We start from the raw sequence: 24,595 nt of genomic DNA, 5'->3' as shown, positions 1-24,595 counted from the left end.
CTAAGAATCATTATAGCCTTAAATGATTAAGAAATGTTTCAACTTCTGCAGTATTTCTAGGTCACTAATCAAATAAGTAATTTGATCACACGACAGACGGTCAGATGGTCTTTCCTCCACTGAAGCACAAGATGCTCTTTGGATCATCTCAAATCATGCCGGAGATTTAAAGTAGTGTAGGGCCCTATGAAATCCGCTTTATTTCTTCCCAAATTCCATTTTTTCCATTTTAATTTTTCTGGATTCCGTTTTTTCTGTTTTAATTTTTCCAGACTCTGTTTTAATAGTTAAATTAAATTTTTTCAAAAAACATGTCTAATTAATTGAAATCATGAAACATACACAATTTACAGCAATTTATTACAGGTTTAACAAAAATTTAATTTAATTTTTTTCCTCATATTCAATTTTATTTATTTTTTATTTTTGTTTCTATTATATTATTTTTTTTTAACCAAATACTGTGTTTTCCATTGTTTTGGTTTCTTCTTTAATTCTTTAATAACATCTTTAATTAATTGATTTTATTAAAAAATATATTTATTATAATATTTTTCTTTCAGAAATATGTGTTGTGTATTTACATTTTTCTGCTATATAAATTCTGGTAAATACTTTTTTCTGGTAAATATTCCTTAAAAAATAATGTTTTAATAATTATTATTATTAGTAGTAATACTATCATTACATTAAATAATATATTTGTCATAGTTTATTCAAGTTAACTGAACTTTTATTTTGACGGGTTGCTATGAAGACCTTTAAGTCTCTTATTGTATATGATAAGACCATATTTTTCTCAAAAGAAAAGGTAAAATCCTCATGAAGTGGCTCTCAGAGCACTTCTAGAGATTAGGTTCATGTGTTTATCTACTCATACAGGGCTCGCAAAATCGCTAGTCCGACGTCCCGGGGCTATTGTGTTTTCCAGTCGGGCTACCAAAATGTTTCACCACCCTGCCCGACGGGCTATCTTGAACAGTGATATAAAATTCCTTCCTTGATTTGCGTTGTTCACTAGCTTGTAGGGGTAAAATGGATCATAGTTGATCGTTTGCACGTGTTTCTAAGTCTTACCGATTTAAACATTCAAGTGTTTTAAACCATTCACATGCATTCGGAGCTCCGCGCACTCATTCAAAGCGCGCACAGGGAGCCGCGTTCACAGAATTGATTCCTCTTTCGCATATCCTTGCATCTAAATGAACACATACACACAAATCATTATCACACACATTATCTCAAAATAACTGTCTCGGCAAGTATTCTCGTAAACACAGTCGGTTATGTCTTAAGCGAATGTAAACAGTGGAGAACTTAGTTTGTTTATATGAAGAGATTTATTTTATTTGTATTTAATTGTTTGATTTGGGATTTGTTTAAAAATGTCAAGTTAGTTTTATTGTTTGACATATTTCAGTTTCACAAAGAAATGTGCAGCATTTTTGTTGGAGAAATAATAAAAGGAAACCTTTTCTTTTATAATTTGTCTTAAATCTCATTTTGTTAAAAAGAAAAATTGTGAGAAAATTGTCTTGTGAAATCAGTATGGTGAATCGCATCGCATCGCATCGTGAGTTGAGTGAATCGTTACATCCCTATATGCTACTAGTTTTTGCTGTGGTATCAAAGTTTTCTGTTATTTAAATAATAAAGATCATTATCATCTGCAAAGATCATCTGCAAAATGATCCGATCTGTTACTCAAAATCTGATATGATAATGCAATATGATCCGAGCCGTGGGTTTTGTGATCCGTTGCACCCCTACTCTCTTGACTTGTTATTTGAAGAAAAAAAGCGATCACTGAAGTTTTTAATCATGCTGATTTGTCCGCAGTGAAGTTCAGCCAATGTCTTTTTTTTTTTTTATTCGGGCTACTAAACTTCATTTTGGGCTACCAAAATCTGAAGAATGTCTGCCCGAAGGGCTACCAGCGATTTTGAAAATTTGCGAGCCCTGTCATATATTGAGGCGGCAGAGGCTGAAAACACCGCGAACAAGCGTGCTTCAGTATGTGTGTAGTAAATGAAACCGCGCGTCTGCGCCATTCATTCACACAGAGACACGCAGAACAGGATCCATATTTAAATAGTCCTTTTGCTGCTTAATATTAACAGACATCACATATTGATTTATCTGTACTGACCTACTATTGATTTATCCATCCAAAATTCTGCAAATTCCGTGACATTCCACGTTATACTGTAAATTGTAAACTAACTAGTAGAGTATGCAGATGGGATTGGCATCAATAACATGTCTTACTATTTATGTTGTTGTAATGAAATATGCTTGAAGAAATATGTAAATGTGTCTTTAATAATGCTAAAAACAGTATGTTTATGCTGAATTACGCTTTTGTGATTAGGATCAGTTACAGTATTAGACTCTGTCACTTTCTGCACAGTTTGAAATTGTATCTGGGATGCTTTGTTTGTAATAGCCTCTGTTTTTAGTAAAGTAACCGTATCTGTGTTTTCTCAGGTTCTGTGTTCTGTATAGTGTCTTATTCCGTGTTGCGGAGATTATTGATCTTTGCTTAGTGTGGCATCAGTCCTGGAGTTGGGTTTGTGAGGAAAAACTTGGATGGGAGTATGTTCATGTAATCCCACCAGGTAAAACAATATCCACACTTCCACAACTCTCTTGATTATCTGTCTGTCTTACCATAGTTATAGCCTAGGGTAGCCTTCATTGATTCCCATGTTCAAGTATCTCTATTAGACGCTAAAATAAACCTGTCTTCGCCCTCCGCAGCTCTCATGTGTGCTACACGAGCAAGCGCACTGATCAATACATGATATGATTATGTATGACAGTCCTTGTGTTGGGTAGGCCTTTGGCATAAATTTATGGTTCAAGAGTTCACACTCAGATGTAAGAGAGCTGTAATGTAGAATGTGAAAAGGGGACAGCAAAGCCATTGACAAGACTGTCACATTTTCTTTATCTTGAGTTTGTTTATCTATTTGCATTTAGATTGATGTTGTTAGCAGATGCTTTCTACATAAAGGGACACACAATAGAGCACAGAAATCATGTTAACAATAAGTACTGGGACAGAAAATTTCTTCAGGTTGGTTGAGACTGAGCTTGAGGTTGAGGTTGCTAAAAAATAAAAAATAATAGAAAGATAAATCCTTTAGTTAAGCTATAATGCATAAACAATATTAACTAACAGTATGCAATATATTTGTTACAGTACTTATTCATCTTTAACATTGGTTAATAAAAATACTACTGTTCATTGTTAGTTTTTGTTAGCTCAGATCCATTAAAAAATATAAACAGATACAATTTTAGATTTTAATAATGTATTAGTAAATGTTGGGATTAACATAAACCAAGATTGATACATTTTAGAAATATTTTTCATTGTTATTTGATGTTAAGAAGTGTTAACAAATGGAAACGTAGATAGATTGAGATTCTGAGGTTGCAGATACATATGGACCTTGGGATGAGGAGAATTGAGTCATCAGCATAGCAGTGAGTGGAGGACAGTAATCTGGTTTGGAAGCAAAAAAAGAAGGCATTGATCCCTATGTTATTCAAGTGCTTAGCGTCTAGAGTGAACAGAATAGAACAGAAACAGAATAAGTTCCCATTATTCACAGAGAACTTTATGTTCAGGCAGAACAAGATATTACAGCCTGGAGATCAGAAGTGTGTGATTGACAGTTTCAAAACCTCCAGAAGAAGTAGAATATGTTCTCATCTGAGAGAGTCATCTGTGGGGTAGATGACTGAACCATGCAGTGGGTGTTAGTGCTGGTGGAGTTGCAAATGATGGCCACTTTCAGAGTGTTTCTCTTTGCCTTTGTGTTTGTTTCAGCAGTGAGTGTGGAGGCAGGAGGGTGTGGGGGTGGATGGAGGAAGATGAGGAGGTGGAAAAATTACATATATTACAGACTGAACTGTTCATTCATGTGTTTACTGATTTGTGGTGACAGAAATTCTGGAGAAATACTGTATGGACAAAGGTGTATGTCCTGAAGTCTACAGGGGAAGTGATTAACATGCTATACATGAACAACTTTTTAAAAAGCTAGATGGTCTTTTTCATAGTGCTTTTCATTTTATACCGGTTGTGGCTATCAAACGCACCATTACACTTTATATGCTCTGTACCTTTGACTGTTCCACATGTTCGGATAGAAGTAGGGAAAAAGACTTAAAGGTGACATATCATGAAAATCCTTTTCCAGGTTTTAAGAGCTATAATCAGGTCCCAAGTGCATCTACCAACCAAGGAACCGTGAAAAAGATGAACCCAGTAACTTTGTTTTGGTAAGCCTTTTTCTGCAAGCGTCTGAAAAAACGAGCGCGTCTGATAACAGCGTGTTTCTGCTTCCACTCAAAATAGGCATTTTCAAAATGATATAATAAATTATCTGTGGAGTATTTTGAGCTGAAACTTCACAAACACATTCTGGGGACACCAGAGACTTATATTACATATTGTAAAAAGGGGCATAATATGTCTCCTTTAAAGTTTAATGCCCAACAACAATACAGGAAAACCTTAAAACTGTCCTTGCTTTTGTCACTAAATACATTTATTTATAGCACTTCTAAAAGACGCTGAGGGCAGCTCTTTTGGAAAATGGATTTGCAGTTGTTTCTGTAATGGTTACTGGTCATTTTGTCCTTTGTTTTATTTTTTCATTTATTTATTTGTAGTTAACTGATTTGTTGTGTCTTTGTTGTTGTCTTTTGCTGCTGTCTTGTCTTGCAATGAGATTTTAATTCCCTGTGATCCAGCCCAGGCCCCCTTAAGCCCAGGCCTGAGAGCATTAAATGGATAGCTTACACAAAAATGAAAATTTTGTCATTAATTACTCACCCGCATGCCGTTCCAAACACGTAAGACCTTCGTTCATCTTCAGAACACAAATTAAGATTTTTTTTTTCTGAGAGCTTTCTGACCCTCCATAGACAGCAATGCAATTACCACGTTCAAGACCCAGAAAGGTAATAAGGACATCATTAAAATAGTCCATGTGACATCAGTGGTTCAACCATAATTATATGAAGCTAGGAGAATACTTCTTGTGTGCAAAGAAAACAAAAATAACAACTTTATTCAGCAATTTCTTCTCTTCCATATTCCGTCTTCACCACGCATTCACAAGAGTACCACAAAGCATGCGTGTGGTTCTGCTGACGCAGGAGCCAGCATTCTGATGTAGAACCCGGATGCGCTGCGCCTTGTTTACAAGCAGACACACTGTACATAAAACAGTCTTTTTTGTATTTCGACAGATTTCGACAAAGAGGATGACTTGAAATTTTTTGCCCAGCCTTATTTATTTGAACCAGAATATACAGACGATGAACTAAGAAAGATGGACGTTCTACGTCAGAATGTAAAAGCCAAGGGTTTGTCTAATCCTGCTTCTAAAAGCTACCTTCCAGCAGAGTTTAGCTCTAGTCCCAATTAAACACACCTGAACCAGCTAAATCAAGGACTTCAGGATCACTTTAAACCTTCAGGAGCAGGATTGGATACCCATATACAGTAAGTAGTGGTGAATGACTTTGGAAACTCGACTAACAGAAATCGTTGACACAGAAATGCTGAAATAAGCTGTTTATCTATCATTTTTTAGTGGCAGAATTATATGAATATGTTCTGCTAAAACTTTCACCAGAATCTGTTTCCATCAGTGTGTTGGTACAATGTCTTTGTTTGGTCAGTTTGATCAGTTTTTCTGTTTTGTCTCTCATGTATCAGTAACTCAGTTGGTAAAGTGTCAATGTAATGCAGTTTATGTTGTCGTGGATAAAAAGTTTGTGTCATATATTATATAAGCCATATACATCTATGACACTCTGTATTGCTCCATATTCATCTCTAGCTCCCTTCTACTGTAAGATCTGACCCAGTTTACTATGAAGTTTAACTTGCAGGCATGGGTTTAATGAGTAATTATATAAATTCATTTATTTTTCATATATTCATTCATAGCTCTTCTGTGAGTTGGGCAAAGACTGGAAATAAAACTGCATGTGCATTCCAAATAAACTACCTTTGGTTGTGCGTGACTTTATGAACTGGTTAGTGATGCATGACTGCATAAGTGGGTGCCTGGATGCACATGAATCATTATGTGATGTGTTTGTGTGTATATGAAATGTGTTTGTTGTCTATAGGACGCCAAAACTGTGTGAAAACATTGGAGTCCAGCTATATTCCCGTTACATAGCAATACTGCTGATGCACTCAACGTACACATATCTGCACATTCAGCAACATACTCAGCTAACCCACTCACCTTCTTTTCGTCATTGCTCTCTATCTCTCTTATTCCCTATCTCTCTCCCTTTCCTGAGCTTTCTCTTTCTCTCTGTGCTGGAAAAACACTGGAAAAGCACAGCAGTTGACAGCTGTATCCTTTTTAGCCAATCAGAACTCTCTCGTAGTAGCCGGTGCTCAAACTCTGAGCACTCTGTACAATATCTGCCCCACAACAAGCAGCTCGAACGTGCTCGCTTACTCTCTCTCTTCTTCTCTTGCTAGCTTGTTCTCTCTCCTGCCAGAATGTCTGTGTACTACATGTGACAGGCTGCATTACAGACTGCAGATTTACACAGGCACAGCCGGGGCAGCCCGGGGGCCTGCGGCCAGCTGAGCCACTCATACTTACTCAGATCTTCCTCTCAAAGATAGAGAGAGAGAGAAGGTACATGCCCTTTACAGGCCACTGTGATGAAGACGAGAATAAAAGTGCAGTTGTGATGATTTCAGGTCACAACTTAAGAACTTTCCTTCCTTTTATACTACATGTGTGATGTGTAAATGTGCAAGACAGATCTGAGGGCGAAAGTGTGAAAAGTATTTTAAGATGATAAGAGAATATAACACAGTGTTTCCCAGCTGGTGGGTTGCAGGTCTGTTGTAAAAAAAAAGATATAAAATATATTTTAAAAAAATATATATATAAAATAACGGCATTTAGAGGCTTTTGCATCTGAACTCTTCATATATATGAAGAGTTCAGATGCAAAAGCCTCTAAATGCCGTTATTTTATATATATATTTTTTTAAAATATATTTTATATCTTTTTTTTTACAACAGACCTGCAACCCACCAGCTGGGAAACACTGTGTTATATTCTCTTATCATCTTAAAATACTTTTCACATTATGTCTTTAATTGATTTTTCCGTACATTTCTGCCACATGTACATTAACTGACAGTCACCACTGATAAGCTACCACTAAATATTGTAGAAACTTAATTTGCTGTAAAGCTGCTTTGCAACGATTTGTATCGTGAAAAGCGCTATACAAATAAACTTGAATTGAATTGAATATATATATATACTGAGAAGTGCAAGCAATCATATATTGTGATATATGAATGTGAAAATTAACTCTATATTGGCACAGATTCATCTGTCGTTTGTATAGACATGGTTTGTGTAGTATAGAAGTCTCATTTGTGAGAGAATAAGTGTTATTTTAGTATTATATTCTGGTAGAGTATTAATATTTTGACATTAGTTTTTAATAAATTTCAGGTTTTATTTTAATTTTAGTTCAAATTTTAGTAATTTTGTCATGTGCTTTTGTCAGTTTTATATAGTTTTTTAAATATTTATTTTAGCTTTTAATATTTCAGTTTTAATAATTTTAGTACTTCAACTTATTTTATTTCAGTTAGTTGCCAAGGCAACATTTCTAATTTTCTAAAGTTGTTTTTTAACAAAAATGTCAGTTAACAAAAATTATTTTCAGTAGTTTAAGTAACAAATCGCAATCATTTTTACATTTTAGTTAGTTTTTATTTTTAGTTAGATTTTAGCAATCACAAACTACTAGAAAGGTCAGTATTATAAATTGTTTGTTCAAAAATTGTGGGAGCTCTGAACCTTCTATAAAGCAATAAAAAATGAAAGTCCTAATGAATTTTTTTATGGAAATGTGCTTGTAATCCTACTTATGATCATAAGGGAATGTAAACAGCTGCTTACCTCTATCTCTGCCAGTCTAAGGTGATTTTTTTTTTTTGTCCAGGGGGAGAAGGGACTTGTGCATTAGAGCCTCTATTATGGACTCTTAGTCCAAACTGTCTTCCCTTTTCCACATCAAAAAAGAACAACATGAACAGCTCTAGGAAATGCAGAGTATAGGTGTAGAGAACGCTGAGTAAAGCACTTTCGTGAAGTGTCTGTGCTGTGTTAACTGTTTCCGTTCAGTTTGGACGGTTGGGATTTTATGTTATCAGAATGGAATGAATTTGCATACTATTGAAAATGCAAACTACTAACCAAGTGCCTGCATTTCACTCTTTTACAGGTAACTGGGACGGGGGAAAGCTTTGAAATCCCTCCCCCTGCTCCTAATTGGTCCTCTATACCATGAGCTCTGGCTCCGCCCAGGATGTGGCGGTGGAGAATTTCCTGCGTGACTTAGAGAGGCGGGGCCAGTGGCTGCACTGTGCTGTTATTGGCTGTAAGGAGGAGCATCCCCGTGGCGACATGAACCTTTTGTACCGAAAAAGTCGACTGGACTGGAGGCACAGAGATCAGGAGGGCAAGAAAAGGTAAAAGAAAGAAGGAAATCTGTGAGCTTGCTGTAGGAGACTGAAGGAATTTGTGAGGAGAGAGAAGGATAGAAGGGGTTACGGAGATGCCTTCCAGAGCTTAAATGAAAGGTAAAGGAAAGAAGGGAGCAAGGGAAAGATTAGTGAAATCCTAACTCTGGAAGGAAGGTGAGAAAAAGGTGAAACTGAAGGAGAAGAGTAAAATGAATAAGATTATAAAGGAGAAGAGAGAGTGGGAGCGAGATGGATGAATATGACACGATTAAGAGTAGTCTTAACTCTGAAATAGAGACATTTGTCTTTCATATTTTATGCAAAGTATCCCAATCTTCTTTCCACCTGAGACACAGAAATACTGGATAGAGTGAGAGAGAGCAAGATAAATTGCAACACAATCTGCAAAAACAGCTGGAGCGTTTGAAAACAGAATTCTTTGTCTAATTATCTTACAAATAAATGCAGTTATCCATATCAGTTTATTCAGAGTTTTATTTTTAATTCATTTACTTTAATCATAAATAAGTTACTTTTTTGTTTATTGTTAAAATATATATATACAATTTGATTGTCATTAATAGAAAACAACACTTTCATCGTGTGGCCAATAACCAACAAATGCTGATAACACCAAATGGCTTTCTATACTATTTTGTCTTAATAAAACAGTAAAAAAGACTTGTAAATGCTACAAGTGAATTTAGGCATCAAAATTTATAAAAAATAAATATTGATTTTGAGATTCACTCAAGATTTAATAGAATTATTAAATTATTAGTGTTTTTAATTTAAACTGTAAAGTTAAGTTTAAGTGAGCAATAGATGATCAGAATGGTAATTAAAATGTTAAAATTTGAGGAAGTGAGCATGAACAATAAAATATACAATTATCGGCCGATACCGATAACTTAAAATCTCTTCATATCGCTCCTAAAAGCAATGTCATTTGATTACAGCAACTTAAAATATCTAATATCTAATATTTAACTGATATGGTATCAATATCGTGCATCCGAAAGAAAAATATTCCTTTTTTTGTTTTCTATGTATTCTCTGTCCCTGCTTAACATTATTCTGGGGACAAATTTGTACCAAAAGCCAGCTAAATCTGACAAAATCTCCTTTTGGCGACGTCCTCATTTGAAAAAAAAAAGAGGATAAATTAATTAATTAATAAAATGTCTATGAAGTATTACTATTTATCTAAGTAAACCTGTATGTCTGTAGCATCATGTTTCACTCTAATTCCTTGTACCAAATCCACATTTCTTCTTCTTTTTGAGACACCTTATATTCAAGTCTGTAGTGTTTTTAATTTAAACTGTAAAGTTAAGTTTAAGTGAGCAATAGATGATCAGAATGGTAATTAAAATGTTAAAATTTGAGGAAGTGAGCATGAACAATAAAATATACAATTATCGGCCGATACCGATAACTTAAAATCTCTTCATATCGCTCCTAAAAGCAATGTCATTTGATTACAGCAACTTAAAATATCTAATATCTAATATTTAACTGATATGGTATCAATATCGTGCATCCTAAAGAAAAATATTCCTTTTTTTGTTTTCTATGTATTCTCTGTCCCTGCTTAACATTATTCTGGGGACAAATTAGTACCAAAAGCCAGCTAAATCTGACAAAATCTCCTTTTGGCGACGTCCTCATTTGAAAAAAAAAAAGAGGATAAATAAATAAATTAATAAAATGTCTATGAAGTATTACTATTTATCTAAGTAAACCTGTATGTCTGTAGCATCATGTTTCACTCTAATTCCTTGTACCAAATCCACATTTCTTCTTCTTTTTGAGACACCTTATATGCAAGTCTGTATATTACCATATTCTGCAATGCTTTGTTTACATCTTCAGCTGTGATCTTTTGAGAGCTTTTTTCCTTCTGCAATTCCTCTCAGCTGGACAGGATTGATTGCAACCTTTATGCCTCTTTGCATTACACACTCTCTCTCTCCATCTCAGTGTTTCTGGATGAAGAGGAGAATGCATTTAGATGATTGTCTCTGACACCTGTGCAAATGGACATCAAAGCGCTTTTCATCTGCTCTGTGTTCTACATTCATGACACACGCAGAACCCTGAACACATCCTGAGCTCAGACAGACATGCTGCTTTTATCCGCCTTTGTATAAACTGCTCACACGCAGACATACATGTGCTGTCACATCAAACTTGCTTTTATACATGCACAATATCTTTAAGCAGTTATCTCGGCTCCTTCCACCTCTTTCTTTCCCCTTCACAGACGTAAAGAGATACACAAGAGGTCACCCACACATGCTCGCTCTCTGTCTGGAGGATCTGTCCACTTCCTCTCTCGTCCTCCCACTCAATCCCTCCATCCTCCTCCTCTCTGCTGCTGAATGCAGATGATTCTCATTCATTTATCCATATCTCCCTGTTTCCCATCTCTCTTTTCCTACATCTTGCTGTCAATCTTGAGTGGCAACGAATGAATCAAGTGAGTCACTTAGCATGTTAGTAAACTGATTCTGCACACTAATGTGCCTTTAAACTCGAGACTCAGATAAAGCCATGTAAGAGCCACATGTTGTGCAGCCTAAAGCAAAACAACAGAAATAGAGCAGACATGAATTGCTTCAGTTCCCTGTAACTTTTAGCTTGCATTCTGCCATGTGAATAATCGTGTCAAATGAAACCGAACAACCTGAAATCCTCAGCTATGAGAGCAAACCTATGACTCGCAGTCTGTTCCCTCTCATTTTGCTTTCAGGCACAGATTTTCTTTCAAACTTTTTTTGCACAAATGGGGTAACAAACCATAGCATGTTTTCTGCATAGATTAGCATACAATTTATTGATTTAGTATACACTACCATTCAAACGTTTTGGGTAAGTAGGTTATAAATTAATATAAAATTAACAAATTAATAAGATCGATCGATCGATAGATAGATAGATAGATTTGTTTATTCAAGGATGAATTACAATTACAATGTTACAAGACATTTCAAATAAATGAAAAATGTATCACAGTTTCCACAAAAACATTAAGCAGCAAGCATAAATGTTTTCAACATTTATAATAAGAAAAACTTCATGAGAAGCAAATTAACAGAATGATTTCTGAAGGATCATGTGACACCGAAGACTGGAGTAATGGCTGCTGTATATTCATATTTATTAAATTAGAAAACAATTATTTTAAATAGTAATAACATCTTACAATATTACTGTCTTTACTGTAATTTTGATTAAATAAAAGCAGCCTTGGTGAAGATAAGAGACTTCTTTAAAAGCATTTAAAAATCTTACCGACCCCAAACCTCTGAACAGCAGAGCACCGTAATCGGGTGAAGAACTGACACATATGTAGTTAACACACTGATCTGGTGTAGAAAACTAAAATAAACATCACACAATAAGACAAACTAATTCAGTCCAGTAGTTTATTCTGAATATTTTACTATGTGTGCAGCTAAAACTGCATGTCCTTGCATGGATTTTATGATGAGATGTTCAGACTTATCAGATCTTTTTGTCCAAATTATATCTGGATGACAGCTGTACTGTGAGCTCGCCATGGCCAACTCTTACGCTGTGTGCCCTGCCTGTGCATCATATCCTGTGGTGCTGTTCTTTTCTGTTAATGTGTGCCAAACTCTACTAGCTCAGCATCTTCTCTGCCTTCTGCCTGACAACAGAGACTCACTCACACACACATGAACACTCACACACACTGCTGAGCAGTGTATTGATGAGTTTCGTCCATCTGGACCTCATGCACATCAACCTTCACAAAGGTCAGAGGAGGGGGACACAGTGGTCTCTAGACAATGTTTACACATCTTAAAAGTTGACAGGAAGAAGTTCATGAATTTCTAATATGACATTTATGATCAGAGGAAGAAAAAAAATCACAATTGAGATCTCATTAATAGCAATAATTGTTTTTCCTAGACAGCAATGGAATGAATGGAGACTTTTGGTTAAGTATCTTGCTTCCCAGCAACGCTTTTTTTTTCTTCAAAATGAACTCAAGCAGTTCTCATCTGGTAATTTGGTCTTTGAAGTATGCTATCCACATTATTTATATTGTTTTCTGTTGTTACCATACTGTATTACATTGTCTCATTTCTGTGTATTTTTATTCATTCCAAGAAATATTAGAAGAACATCTAGGAAACACTTGATATTTTCCATCAATGAGAGCACCATTAAGTCACATGAGCTATAAAAAGAGCAATATCTTTGTAATATCAGTATCCTTATAGTGGTTCTGTTAAATGGAAAAACATCTCTATCTCTAAATATCCCTAACTCACCCTGTCACCAGAAAACAGCATCAGTGATTAATTTCCCTTTAAATGTGTGTGTGTGTGTGTGTGTGTGTGTGTTTGTACTGATGGCAGCCCACTATTTACCACCCACAATATGCTGCTTAGCCACACCTGAATTAGCTTGTGTGTGCTCTGAGTTTGTGTGTTTAGAGAAAAAAAAATCAGCAAACAATAAACAAATGACAGGCTAGTTGCCTTGGAAACGGGGAGTGCATGCTAGTTGATTCAGGAGAATAAGAAAGATGCAGAGAGAGGGATGAAGGGAGAAACACGGCCTGCGGACAATGTCTTTTTTGTGTGGGGGAAGAAAGAAAGCAAGAGAGCAAAAGATCAGCTGATTAAACAATGTTTGCAAACTATTAAAGGAATAGGTCAACCAATTTTTGCATCAACCATCTCTAAAAAGTCACGATAAAACGGAAGTAGCCGCAGATATTTCTTCTGTATTTTGATGTATATCTCGGTGTAACAGATGATCAAAAAAAAAAAGAAAAAATGTGGGGTTGATACTTGATTCTATCCACTGGTTGTTTATTGGATTTTGAGATGTGGTCATAACACTCCAGAAAATAAGGCAGATAAACGTGAGCTTGCAGGGGTGGGTTTAAGAGTACTAAATGATTGAAGAAGTCCAGCATACGTAACCAGAGAGAGGTCTGTTATATCTTCAGAAGGTCCAGTTATGACATTTTGATTGAACATTAGAAGGTCAATTAAAAAAAAAAAATGTAAACACATACTGTACATGGGAGTATATGGATATACATGTTCACAATAATATCTATAACATAAAATAGATAGATTTTCATTTCATGCCGACTTTAAAGGGTTCATATGATGTTGCTAAAATAGAACATTATTTTGTGTATTTGGTGTAATGAAATGTGTTTATGCGGTTTAAGGTTCAAAAAACATAAATTTCCACATACTGTATATTATTGTTTCTCCTCTATGCCCCGCCTTTCTGAAACGCGTCGATTTTTACAAAGCTTATCGGTTTGAAAAGCGAGGTGTGCTCTGATTGGCCAGCTATCCAGTGCGTTGTGATTGGCCGAATACCTCAAGCGTGTGACGGAAATGTTACTACCCTTACCATACTTTGATGCCGTGTCCCGGCCGGAGCGACGAGACAAGAACATTTAAACCCATTATAAACGAGGCATTTGTTGCATCCAGTGGGGACATAATTACGGATTATAATTACTTATACTGTCTTTTTACGTGTTGCGTTGCATCGCGTAAACATAAAACCATGTCTGCATTTGTGACAGCGAGAATCACAGTTACGCCTTCTTTCTTTGCGTGAACATTTGGGCGGCGTTATGCAAATCTTCCCATACAGTGACATAGACATGTGGGGGCGTGTTTAAACGAGGCGTTTTAGGAGGGCGTGGACTAGTCTTAACTTTTATAAAGAATATCTCTTTGGGTTTGAGACTTTAGTCTTTGCAACTTTAGGGATCTTATCTATTCACGAACAGCTTGCAACACTCCAAAGAGAAAGAAAAACTTGAAATCGCATCATATGACCCCTTTAAAAAAAATGGAGATGAAAAAGAAACAATGAAATCATAAGAAAGAAGGGGAGCTGAGAACAACAGAGGAGAAGAGAAGGATGGGAGGGTGAAGGAGGCTGTTGGGTCTCTCGCAGGCTGGCATGAACCGCTTCCTCTCTCATCATTCATCCTGAACTTGTTTGTATGTGTGTGTGTGTGTGGTCTGGTTTTGCTTAGATTGTGAGAACCAAATGTCTCCACAAGGATAGTTAAACCTGAAATTACCTAAATTGTGGGAACCACAACAAAACAGCTTAATAAACGTATTAAATAACAAAATTGTATTGAAAATGTCTGTTTGGTTTAGGGTTAGTAGAAAATCATTAACTCAGTATGAAAGCAATAGAAGTCGATAGAAAGTCCCAATCCTAACTGAGAGATGTGTGTGTTTTATGTGTGTAGGTATTGGTCTGTGTGACTTTGCAGTGGTAGGAGGGAATTTAAACTTCGGAAATGAGCAGAGGAGAGTGTACAAACATGTAGAGACAAAAATGAAATTGACTGTGAGCTATTAATAGAGCCTTTATCAGTAGAAATGAGGAGAGAGAAAAGAGGAGAAGGTGGGAGGCCTACAGCACAAAGAGAAACAAATTTATTATTCTAATCTGATAAAGAATCTCTCTAGAGAGAAATAATTCCTTTTTCCTCAATTTCTGATTACATCTCTCATACTCTGATCTTCCCATCTCCCATAGCTCCAATTATAAAGATGCCTCTTCCGCGACGGTTGGTAAGGTTCGGGATCTGGCGTCATTTCGGCGTCATTTCCGAATGGGATTTATGACGATGCCAGCATCCCAGGACCTTTCGCCTCACTCTTGTGCGGCCGCCATGGCCCCGCGCTCTCAATCCTGCCATGCTGTGGGCACCGGTGAGGGAGAGGAGATTGAGAACGGATATTATCCAGACTCAGACCCCCAAAACCAGTCAAATCCCTCCCGTTGTCCCCCAGCCAAGCCTAAACGCCACCCTAATACTCGTCTCAGCTCCACACCCCAGCAGGAGCATCCTTCCCGGGGGGTTCACGCACCACCTGACACTCCACCACCTCCACCTCCCAATCACCCACCCAAACACCCAGAGAAGCGGAATGGTAAGTGAGCGGAAGTCTTTGTGACATGCACAGTTCTAGTCTCATCAAAATCAGTTGTATGTTAAAATGAGGGATGTGAATCCATTTTAAAAAACGATTCTTGACCTTGGATAACTCTTGCGCAGAGGCAGTTCTCACAACCTGCTGTATCTCTAATGCTTCGTGTATAGATAAGGAGCCATCTGACTCACATGTAACATGACTAATCACAGTTTACTTGTTTCTAAGTTCATTTGTGGGTACATCTAAAAAAAATATGGTACCACTACCACTAATAGAACATGAAACACAATAAAAGTTTGGCAAAGTTTCAACAGTGTGGTGTTTACTTGATACTAAATGTGTCAAACTAAATGATTTGTTGCCATGATGAATCTTGAACTCAAACTCCAATCTCTTGTTTTTAAGCATAAGTGCTTATGATTCATGACTATGACTCATGACTATTAAAGCATCCATTGTTTTTTGACAGTATATTTGTTAGTATTTCATATGTTTTTAACTGAATTATCATGTAATTGATTTAAATCAAATAATTATTCTGTGTGTAGTGTAATTTTGGCCTTTATTCTGAAGGACTATTACAATACTTAATGAATGTTATTTTGCAGGTTTGGTAATTACATTATTCATAATATGAAATTTATGAAACCAGCTTCTTTTGTGCTCAAGTATTATTTTGATACATTTTGAAAAAAGAAAAGGTGTAAAAAAAAAAAAAAGTCACATGTAATGGCATTTGTGTTGTTTACCCTAGTAGCAAAGAGCAACTGAGACCTCACTTTTTTTTTAGACAAAGTGAGAAATCTCAGTTATTTGTGATTTAATAATTTATTTGGACTGAACAATTAATTCAACATGGTTAAATACATATATGGTGCAAACATTAACATCTAAGTATCTTAAATATACAGTATTTATATCTTATATACAGTATACAAAAAACTGTTGGAGAACGCAGTGTGTAGGTGAAAAATTGTTCACATTGATTTACACAGAAATTTTCACATTTTTCCCAGAATACATTTAAATGTATTTGTCGTAATGTCTAAAACGTACAGAAATAACAACCAGATTAGTGTTATGTGTGATGAGTCATTTGAAAGCTGTTTGCTTAAAATTTATTTCAGACAACAACAAATAATGTAGGGTGGGTCTTGATTTTATCCATTGATTTATTTTTGAAGAGGTTATAAAAAGTAAGAAACAGTATGTCAAACTAAATCTTAAAATTTTAGTTGAATTAAAATCATAGGACTGGGAGCATGTATTAAAGGGTTAGTACACCCAAAAATGAAAATTAGTCCATGCTTTACTCACCCTCAAGGCATCCTAGGTGTAAATGACTTTCTCCTTTCAGTTGAATCCAATCGGATTTATATAAAAAATTGTCCTGGCTCTTTCAAGCTTTATAATGGCATTTGCAGGTGTTTTTGTTCAACAGTCCAAAAGTAGTCAAATAAAGTGCACACATCCATATTAAAATGTGCATCACATGGCTCCGGGGGGGTGAATAATGGCCTCCTGTAGCAAATCGATGCGTTTTTGTAAGACAAATATCTGTATTTAAAACGATATAAACACCTTTTTCTCACTTCTGCTAACTGTTGTAGGAGGAAGCCATTCCAGCAGATGACGTAGGACATATGCATAGCGCATGCGACGGTGATTAGTGATGAATGCGGAAGCACGACGGAGAGAGAGCAAAACAAAACGCTGGTCACGAATTAGAAGCACAAAACGAGGATTTGTAAAAAAAAAAAAATCCTTAGGATTTTGATATAAGCCAAGAGGAGACTGGTTTTCCTTTGGCAAAGTAAGGAATAAAGTAAGGAAACTTTGCTTCCTTTGCTCCTGTAAACAAACATTGGTTTTCGTGAGACTCACACGTGCATGCGCTGTGCCTACATCCTACGTCAACCGCCAGAAAGGCAGTCTCTCATGAACGCGCGTATGACAGTTAGTGGAAGTTACACAAAACTCTTTATATCGTTTTAAATATGGATATATTTTTTTTACAAAACGCATCGATTCGCTACAGGAGGCGATGGACTGTTGAATAAAAACACCCACCCACCCATGCCGTTATAAATCTTGGAAGAGCCAGGACAATTTTTAATATAACTGCGATTGGATTCGTCTGAAAGACGAAAGTCATATACACCTAGGATGCCTTGAGGGTGAGTAAAACATGGACTAATTTTCATTTTTGGGTGAACTAACTCTTTAATAAATTAAAAAGTTAAAAACCAGAAAGCTGTATATACCTGACCTGTGGTCTCTGTAAAACTTCCTCTCTATGTCTTTGTGTCACTCTTTTTTCACCTCTTGTCTGCTTTTATTTTTTAAACAGCAATTAAGAAGTCTGATTCAGGTGAAATGGCAGGACGGAAGGTACCTCCCTTGAAGCCCAAACGGAGTCCAAGCACACAGCTCTCCTTTGACCCCCCGCCATCTCGGGTCCTGCCACCGACCACACCTCTTCCCTTCCAGAGCTCTGAACCCTCTCCACGGGGTGAGGGGGGAGATGACGAGCCAGTTTACATTGAAATGGTTGGCCAGGTCTTTACCCGAGAGACTCACAGCGCCCCTACTCCTCACCCGCTCACGCCCTCCGCCACCACGCCTGATTCTGACTCAGACCAAGGAGAGGCCATATACGAAGAGATGAAGTACCCCCTACCGGACGACGCAGCTCGAGAATCCCATCGCCGCTTGCCACTCAAACACGAGCGTATCAAGTCCTCTAAAGCATACCACTCCATCATCTCATCCTCCTCATCCTCCACCTCCTCTTCGCTCCCACGCCCCTCGTCCTCCTCTCCAGCCTGTTCCTCATCCAAGCCTAAAGCAGCTGTCTCCATCTCTCACTCCTCTCCTCTGCCTTCATCCTGCTCTTCTGCATCCTCCACTCCTGTACCTCAAGCCCTCTCCTCCTCACCACACCCTCCCCGTGCTCCCACACCCTTCCTGCTGCCAGGGTCCAAGTCTGAACATGAGCCCAGCTCCAGTAAGATCCCGGCACCCTTCCCCAACTTGCTCCAGCACAAGCCTCCGCTCCTGGCATTTCCCCAGCCGGCTGCTGCCTCCAGTGGGGTGGGGGCTCAACACAAGACCAGCTTGGCCAAAATCAGTGTGCAGTCGGCCTCCAGTCTGCCAGCATCTACTAGCACCTCCTCCAGCATGAGCTCCACCAGCACTTCCAAAGAGTCCTCTGGGGTTGAGAAGGAACGAGAAAAGGAGAGGAGGGAAGGACAGCTGGGGCCGGCACCAGGACTCAGAGCCCGCAGTCATTCCACTCCTCTTCCTCCATCATCAAAGTCCTCCTCTCCATATTCCCACCACCATCATCACCATCACCCTCACCACAGGCCTTCCCACTATCACCATTACCGCAAGCCTGAGAAAGAGACGTCGTCATCAAGCAAGGGCTCAGGACAGTCCTTCACCCAGACGCAAACACAGCCCAAAGAGGGCAAGTCTGTCAGCTTCCTGCTCAAGTCTGAGAAATCTGAGAGGGAAAGGGACCGAGAGAGGGATCGGGATCGTGACCGAGAAAGAGACCTGAGCACGCCATCATCGAATCATTCTGATACCCCTGCCTCAAGCACGTACACTCACACTTCTCAAACCGGCACAAGCACCACGCCAACCCAGAGTCAACCATCATCGTCCACAGCAGCTACGCCACCTTCCACCTCTTCTTCATCCGCTCAGCGCCCTCCGTCTCGCTCTCGCATGCACCGGTCGCACACCCCGCACTCTCATGGCCTTCCTGCTTACAAACCGCCCCGCTCTGACAGCCCCCTGCTCTGGACCTACCCCTCGGTTGGCTTCCGCCGCCCACCCGCCTACGATAGCCTGCGCGGGGGCTCACAGTTACCATCCTTGCACATGGAGCCCATTAAAACTGGATCTGCAGCCCATGCATTGCAGGCCAAGGCCGGGTTCATTCCCTGGGAGAGCGCAGCTGCCTTTGGGCTCACAGAAGAACAGGCTTACTGGCCCATGCACCGAAAATTATCATTCAGTCATGGGAGCCGAAACACTGAGAGTGAGTAATGGTTGTAGGGATTATTATGGAGTGAATTCTCTTTCTGTGGTTCTATCGTAGATGTTTAATTGTGTTTTTCTCTCTAATGCTTTGTAGAGGAGGACGGAGGTGCGTGGAATGGCAGTGCAGATGCTCTATTGAGGAGAGAAAGGGATGACCTAGGAGCCATACGGGGTGGTGGACACTCTGGAATACCTGTGCGGTCAACAGGGAGACACAGCGAGAGCTTGGCTGGGGCGGATGGACCACCAGGTTTGAGAGGACTGATACGAGCGGGACTGCCCTTACCCTGCCAAACCTTCCCAGCGTGCCGCAATGGAGGTGAGATCCAATTTAAATAACGTTAGCACAGGCTTTTTGCCATGACCTCAGTAGTTAAAACTCTGGATATAGATCAAGTGTGTTTCGGTTAGAGATAAAACATTTGATTTGAACAGTTTATGAGCTGTAAGTTGATTTACATTGATTTGTTTGGAAAGCATCACATTTTATAACAAAATGATCAGATATCTATCATGTCCTTGAAAATATGGAGAAAAAAATGACTTTAAACCTACTAAAACCATGATGAAAAAATCACAAAGACCATGTAACACAATTAAGCAACACACGATATTAGCTTCAGTGCTATCAGGCTAAAGTTAGCATTTTCCAAGATCTCCTACTGCACCTTTAACATAAGTTATCGTAGCTAACTAGCTGCAGTACCTGTCATAATTAGGAACCACACATTTCTGGACATTTTAGAACCATATAATTGTATGTCATGTTACATTCAGGAGTGAATTCTCTCAACATTTGAGCCACTTTAACTGCTGTATTGCAGCGCACATCATGCGTTTTATTCACATACCACCCGCAGTCCAACTTAACTAAGCACTATATGCATTACGTTGTGCAATGCACATTTAAATAAAGTCAATGTCATTTTTTACAATGCAAACACACCTGCTTTCAATGCAAATGAGGCTCATTGTAGAATGCAACGCATTCACAGACGTCAGCACTATTTGCCTGGTGCAATTAATGTTGCGCTATTAGTGGAAAGTAGGGTGGAAAGCAGGCTGAATTTCATTAATATCTGTAGAAACAGTTTGTGTGCTGCTTCTATTCATCATGGCAGCAATAATCCATCAAATGATGATCAAATGAAGGTGAAAAGTGTTATAAATCCAGATGGAACTTTTAGCTGAGCCCCCTTTCTGCATTTTAAAGACTGATTTAGGTAGTTGGATTGCAGTAGTGGCACGATGCCGTGCAGTCCTGCATACAGGTCAAACATCGTAGTGTACTGCATACAATCCTCCACAACCTAAGAAACTGCACCATGCAAACCTCACCAGCGCTAATTTTTTGTCTGTGTTTGCTCTATTACCCTATTTGCATAATTCCTTTAAATTAACAATGCTATCAGCAGGCACAATTCTTTTTTTGTGATGTCCTCCTCAGTTCTGATTGCTGTCATATACGTTTTAACAGTATTACTTCTGCTTTCTGTTCTGCAAGGTAGCAAAAGGAATTTGTTTTAGGCTACGCAACATGCTATTTCAATCATTATTTTAGATTTGACTAAAAATTCGATGTCCTGAGATTTATTTTTCAAAACAATAACTTGGCTGTGTGTCTGTGATCCTTCATAGAGTTGGGTCGCCTTGGCAGGTCTTCCTCCACATCAGGAGTGAGACAAGTGGGTGGTGACGTTCAAAGGCAGAGCAGCCTGCAGGCCAGAGAAGCACTCAACCAGGTAACACATGCCAGCACCACTAAAGCCGTCACTAAGTTCACATAAACACACACTCAGTGAGTTATTATACACCTGCAATGTTATTGTTTCCTCAGCCCTGTTTAAACACACATTCATCCAGGTAAAACCGTGATCACATTAAGATTTGAGCTTATGAAATTACTTTGAACCTGCAGCCCTTTTTCTGTGGAACACCAAAGAAGGTATTTTGAAGAATGTTTTAACCTGTTTTTGTTCAAACAATGATTTTCTTGGTAGAGACATTTTTCAAAATCTCTTTTTTTCTGAACAAAGAAAGTCATACAGGTTTGGAATGACATGAGGATGAGTAAATGAAGACAGAAACTTCAGAATTTTTGGGTGAACCATCCCTTTAACTAATGTTAACTTATATAGCTTGAAATGTATAAAATGTATTTGTATAATTAGAAATTAACATTAGCCAATGTTGGCATTAAATGGAAGTAATAATCATATTTCATTCCCTATTTTCATCAAGTGGTTTATCCAAACTATAAAAAATTTAGGACAGGCTTCATTTTGTCCATCAGGAATTGGATTGTTGTCGTTTGCTAATTGCTGTGAGTGTGAGACTCATGTGTGTGACAGGTTGCTAGAGGGGATAAGTTATTGTTCCACACTTGCGCCGGTGCAGACGTCATCAGAGAATAGGTGTCGTTATGAGGGGAGGAGATGTTAATTGTCATGATTCAAGATTAAGAGGGCACAAGTTTTCCTGTTACCTAATGCATGGATTTAACACATAAAATCTCCATTTAACACATTTTATGCTGCAACAGTGTAACATACAGGACGTTTTACCATATTTAACTTCATTTCACAGAATTCTACAGCGGATTCTCCCCCAAAAAAGTGGGAAACAAGTGTGCATTTTCAGACTGGGCCTGGTTATAGTATTGTGCATGCTTTTGCAATGACCTTTAATTCACCTCGTACACCACCCTGACACTGAGAAAACCTCAGACAAGAGTGCATTTAAATATTGTGCTTTTCAGTTCAAAGTATACAGGAAATGCTTAGAAATCGCACAGGCTTGTTCAGCCTCAGTCGGTGTAGATACTGCAGTAATTAATTAAATTCAGTTTAACTGGTTAACATGCGTAAGTGTAATTGACACCAAGCTTGACAGTTACGGCAGGTGATCTGTAACTAATTTCGTTCGGTTTTGTGCCCCTGTGGCTGCTGTTCCAGACAGTCATTAGGTAAATCGCGGAGCCCATTGAGTCACCAGCATCCCCACCCAAACACGTCTGTAGCTGCACTGCACTCTGCTGCAGGGTCAATGAGTGCAGAGAAAAAGGGGGATGAATACAGAGTGGGAGGGAGGCACAGAAATGCAGCAGAGACAAAGACAGACGGAGAGCAAGAGAGAGAGAGAAAGGGAGAAAATGCAGCACAGAATAGAAAAGAGAGGGGACAGATGCAGCACATGGGTGGAGAAAACAGGTGCAGCAGAAAGAAGGAGTGTTTTTTGTCAGACTGTGGTAGGCAGACAAACAGTCTACGTGAATGATCAAACTCAAACCTAGTGGCACTGCCGGAGTCTCTCCGTGTCGGCCAGTGACAGGCTTTGATTCTTCCGTCTGACTGTCTCTGTCAGCGGTTTGTCAGACAGCCATTTTGGGAGTTTAGTATGTTGAAAGTGCGAAAAGTAACAAGGAGAATCCGGAGAGATACGCATTAAACATACGAAGCAGCTCGTGCTTTGCGTGTTAACAGACAGGGATGTTCCACTTCCTATAGCTCTAGTGGCGTGTGGGTTGTGTTATAGACAGACTGGAGTGAAACTGGCAGCACACACAAGAAATAATCTTTCATTTTCAATCTTGTTGGATGTTAGCTGCCGTACAGAAGCCTCTGTTCTTTTCCCCTGGTGTGCTGTTGTCTCTTGGCAAAAGTTCACATGCTGACGCAGTCTGTGTGCGTGTGTGTAGCACAGAGATTGACTCTGTGAGCTGATATGACCTTCCCTCTCAGAGCAGGGGGATGGGATGGATGCTGTGAGTTGGCGCTATGCCGCTATCTGGTGGCGTTCTTTGATATAGCAAAGAGCACACACACCCAGAGCCCCCCCCACACCCAAAAAAAAAACATTCCAAGTGGAAAATGTCAATTACAAATTGGTTTGGTTGATTTGTAAGAACTATATTCTGACGTGAGTGATTGCTGATGGAACTGCCCAGACTTGTGGTTTTTAACCATTTTAATCTTAAAATCAATTACTGTAAATTTTTTTGCTGTAGGAACTCCACATATGTGTAATACTCCGAGCTAAATAGGATTTAGTGAATTAGAATTTTCAGTAATTACATTTAATACAAAAAAACCCCACTGTAATTGGCCTGCTCTCAATTCATCCATCTTTGACAGGTGTGGCAAAAGTTAATTTTGGGAAGGAATTAATTAAAAAGTGGCTCTTCTGAGCAGAACTTTTTTGGACTCTCCTTAATGATTTAATTTTCTTTTTATGTTGGATGGGATGCCAGCAGTATTTGCCCAACCAAGTACTGCTGGCATCCTTTTTTTTAAATCCCGGAACCTTGGTAAAAATTGGCAAAAAGATGCATCATGCCGCGGAACAAGAAACTAACTTTCAGTGCGGTATTTGATGATGGTAAAAAATTTAAAATAGAAGAATTGTGATTAAAAAAAAACATTTTTTGTCTTTTAAAAATAATATAAAATAAAAATAAATATTGTAAATGGTGAAATGTATGTATGTGAAATGTATTCAAATATTAAATGTTAATATTAAATAGTAAATCATTTTAATATCAAATGTTGCCTTGGCATCTAACTGAAATTAAAATAGTTTTAGTTCAAACAGAAAATGACTTAAATTTAAAAACAAAATAAATCTAAATAGAAATATTTAAAAATAATAATAAAACAATTATAAATAACATAAAAAATGACAAAAGCACATAACAAAATTATTTTTAAAAATGCTAATTAAATTGAAAACTGAAATATAAAAATAAAAACTAACAAAAAGTATTAATAAATACTGTAATAGTATATAAATAATAGTAAAATAGTACTGATCGCCTTCAGTGCATCTCTCTCTTTTTGCAACCAGATGGTGTAGTTACTTGGGCTCAGTTCTTGGACCACTTCTCTTCTCTGTCTACATGGCATCACTAGGTTCTGTCATTCAGAAATATGGCTTTTCATATCCCTGCTATGCTGATGACACTCAACTCTACCTCTCATTCCATCCTGATGATCCGACGATAGCTGCTCGCATCTCAGCTTG

At 38.1% G+C, this 24,595-nt stretch overlaps 1 protein-coding gene across 1 annotated transcript in view; it reads left to right on the top strand.

Annotated features, from left to right (window-relative positions):
• The window catches only part of nyap1 (neuronal tyrosine phosphorylated phosphoinositide-3-kinase adaptor 1), a 40,175-nt gene that overhangs the window by 12,846 nt on the left and 2,734 nt on the right, over positions 1 to 24,595 (top strand). Inside the window, exons 2-6 of the mRNA XM_016560630.1 lie at positions 8,309 to 8,555; positions 15,123 to 15,520; positions 17,874 to 19,574; positions 19,671 to 19,895; positions 21,215 to 21,318. Coding sequence (XP_016416116.1) covers positions 8,371 to 8,555; positions 15,123 to 15,520; positions 17,874 to 19,574; positions 19,671 to 19,895; positions 21,215 to 21,318 — 2,613 coding nt within the window. The 5' untranslated portion in view covers positions 8,309 to 8,370. The remainder of the gene's footprint in view (positions 1 to 8,308; positions 8,556 to 15,122; positions 15,521 to 17,873; positions 19,575 to 19,670; positions 19,896 to 21,214; positions 21,319 to 24,595) is intronic.

This window comes from Sinocyclocheilus rhinocerous, unplaced genomic scaffold (genome assembly GCF_001515625.1).
Source record: "Sinocyclocheilus rhinocerous isolate Xijiao unplaced genomic scaffold, SAMN03320098_v1.1 scaffold77, whole genome shotgun sequence".
NCBI classification, from domain to species: Eukaryota; Metazoa; Chordata; class Actinopteri; order Cypriniformes; family Cyprinidae; genus Sinocyclocheilus; species Sinocyclocheilus rhinocerous.
This window is presented reverse-complemented; position numbering and strand designations above follow the sequence as displayed.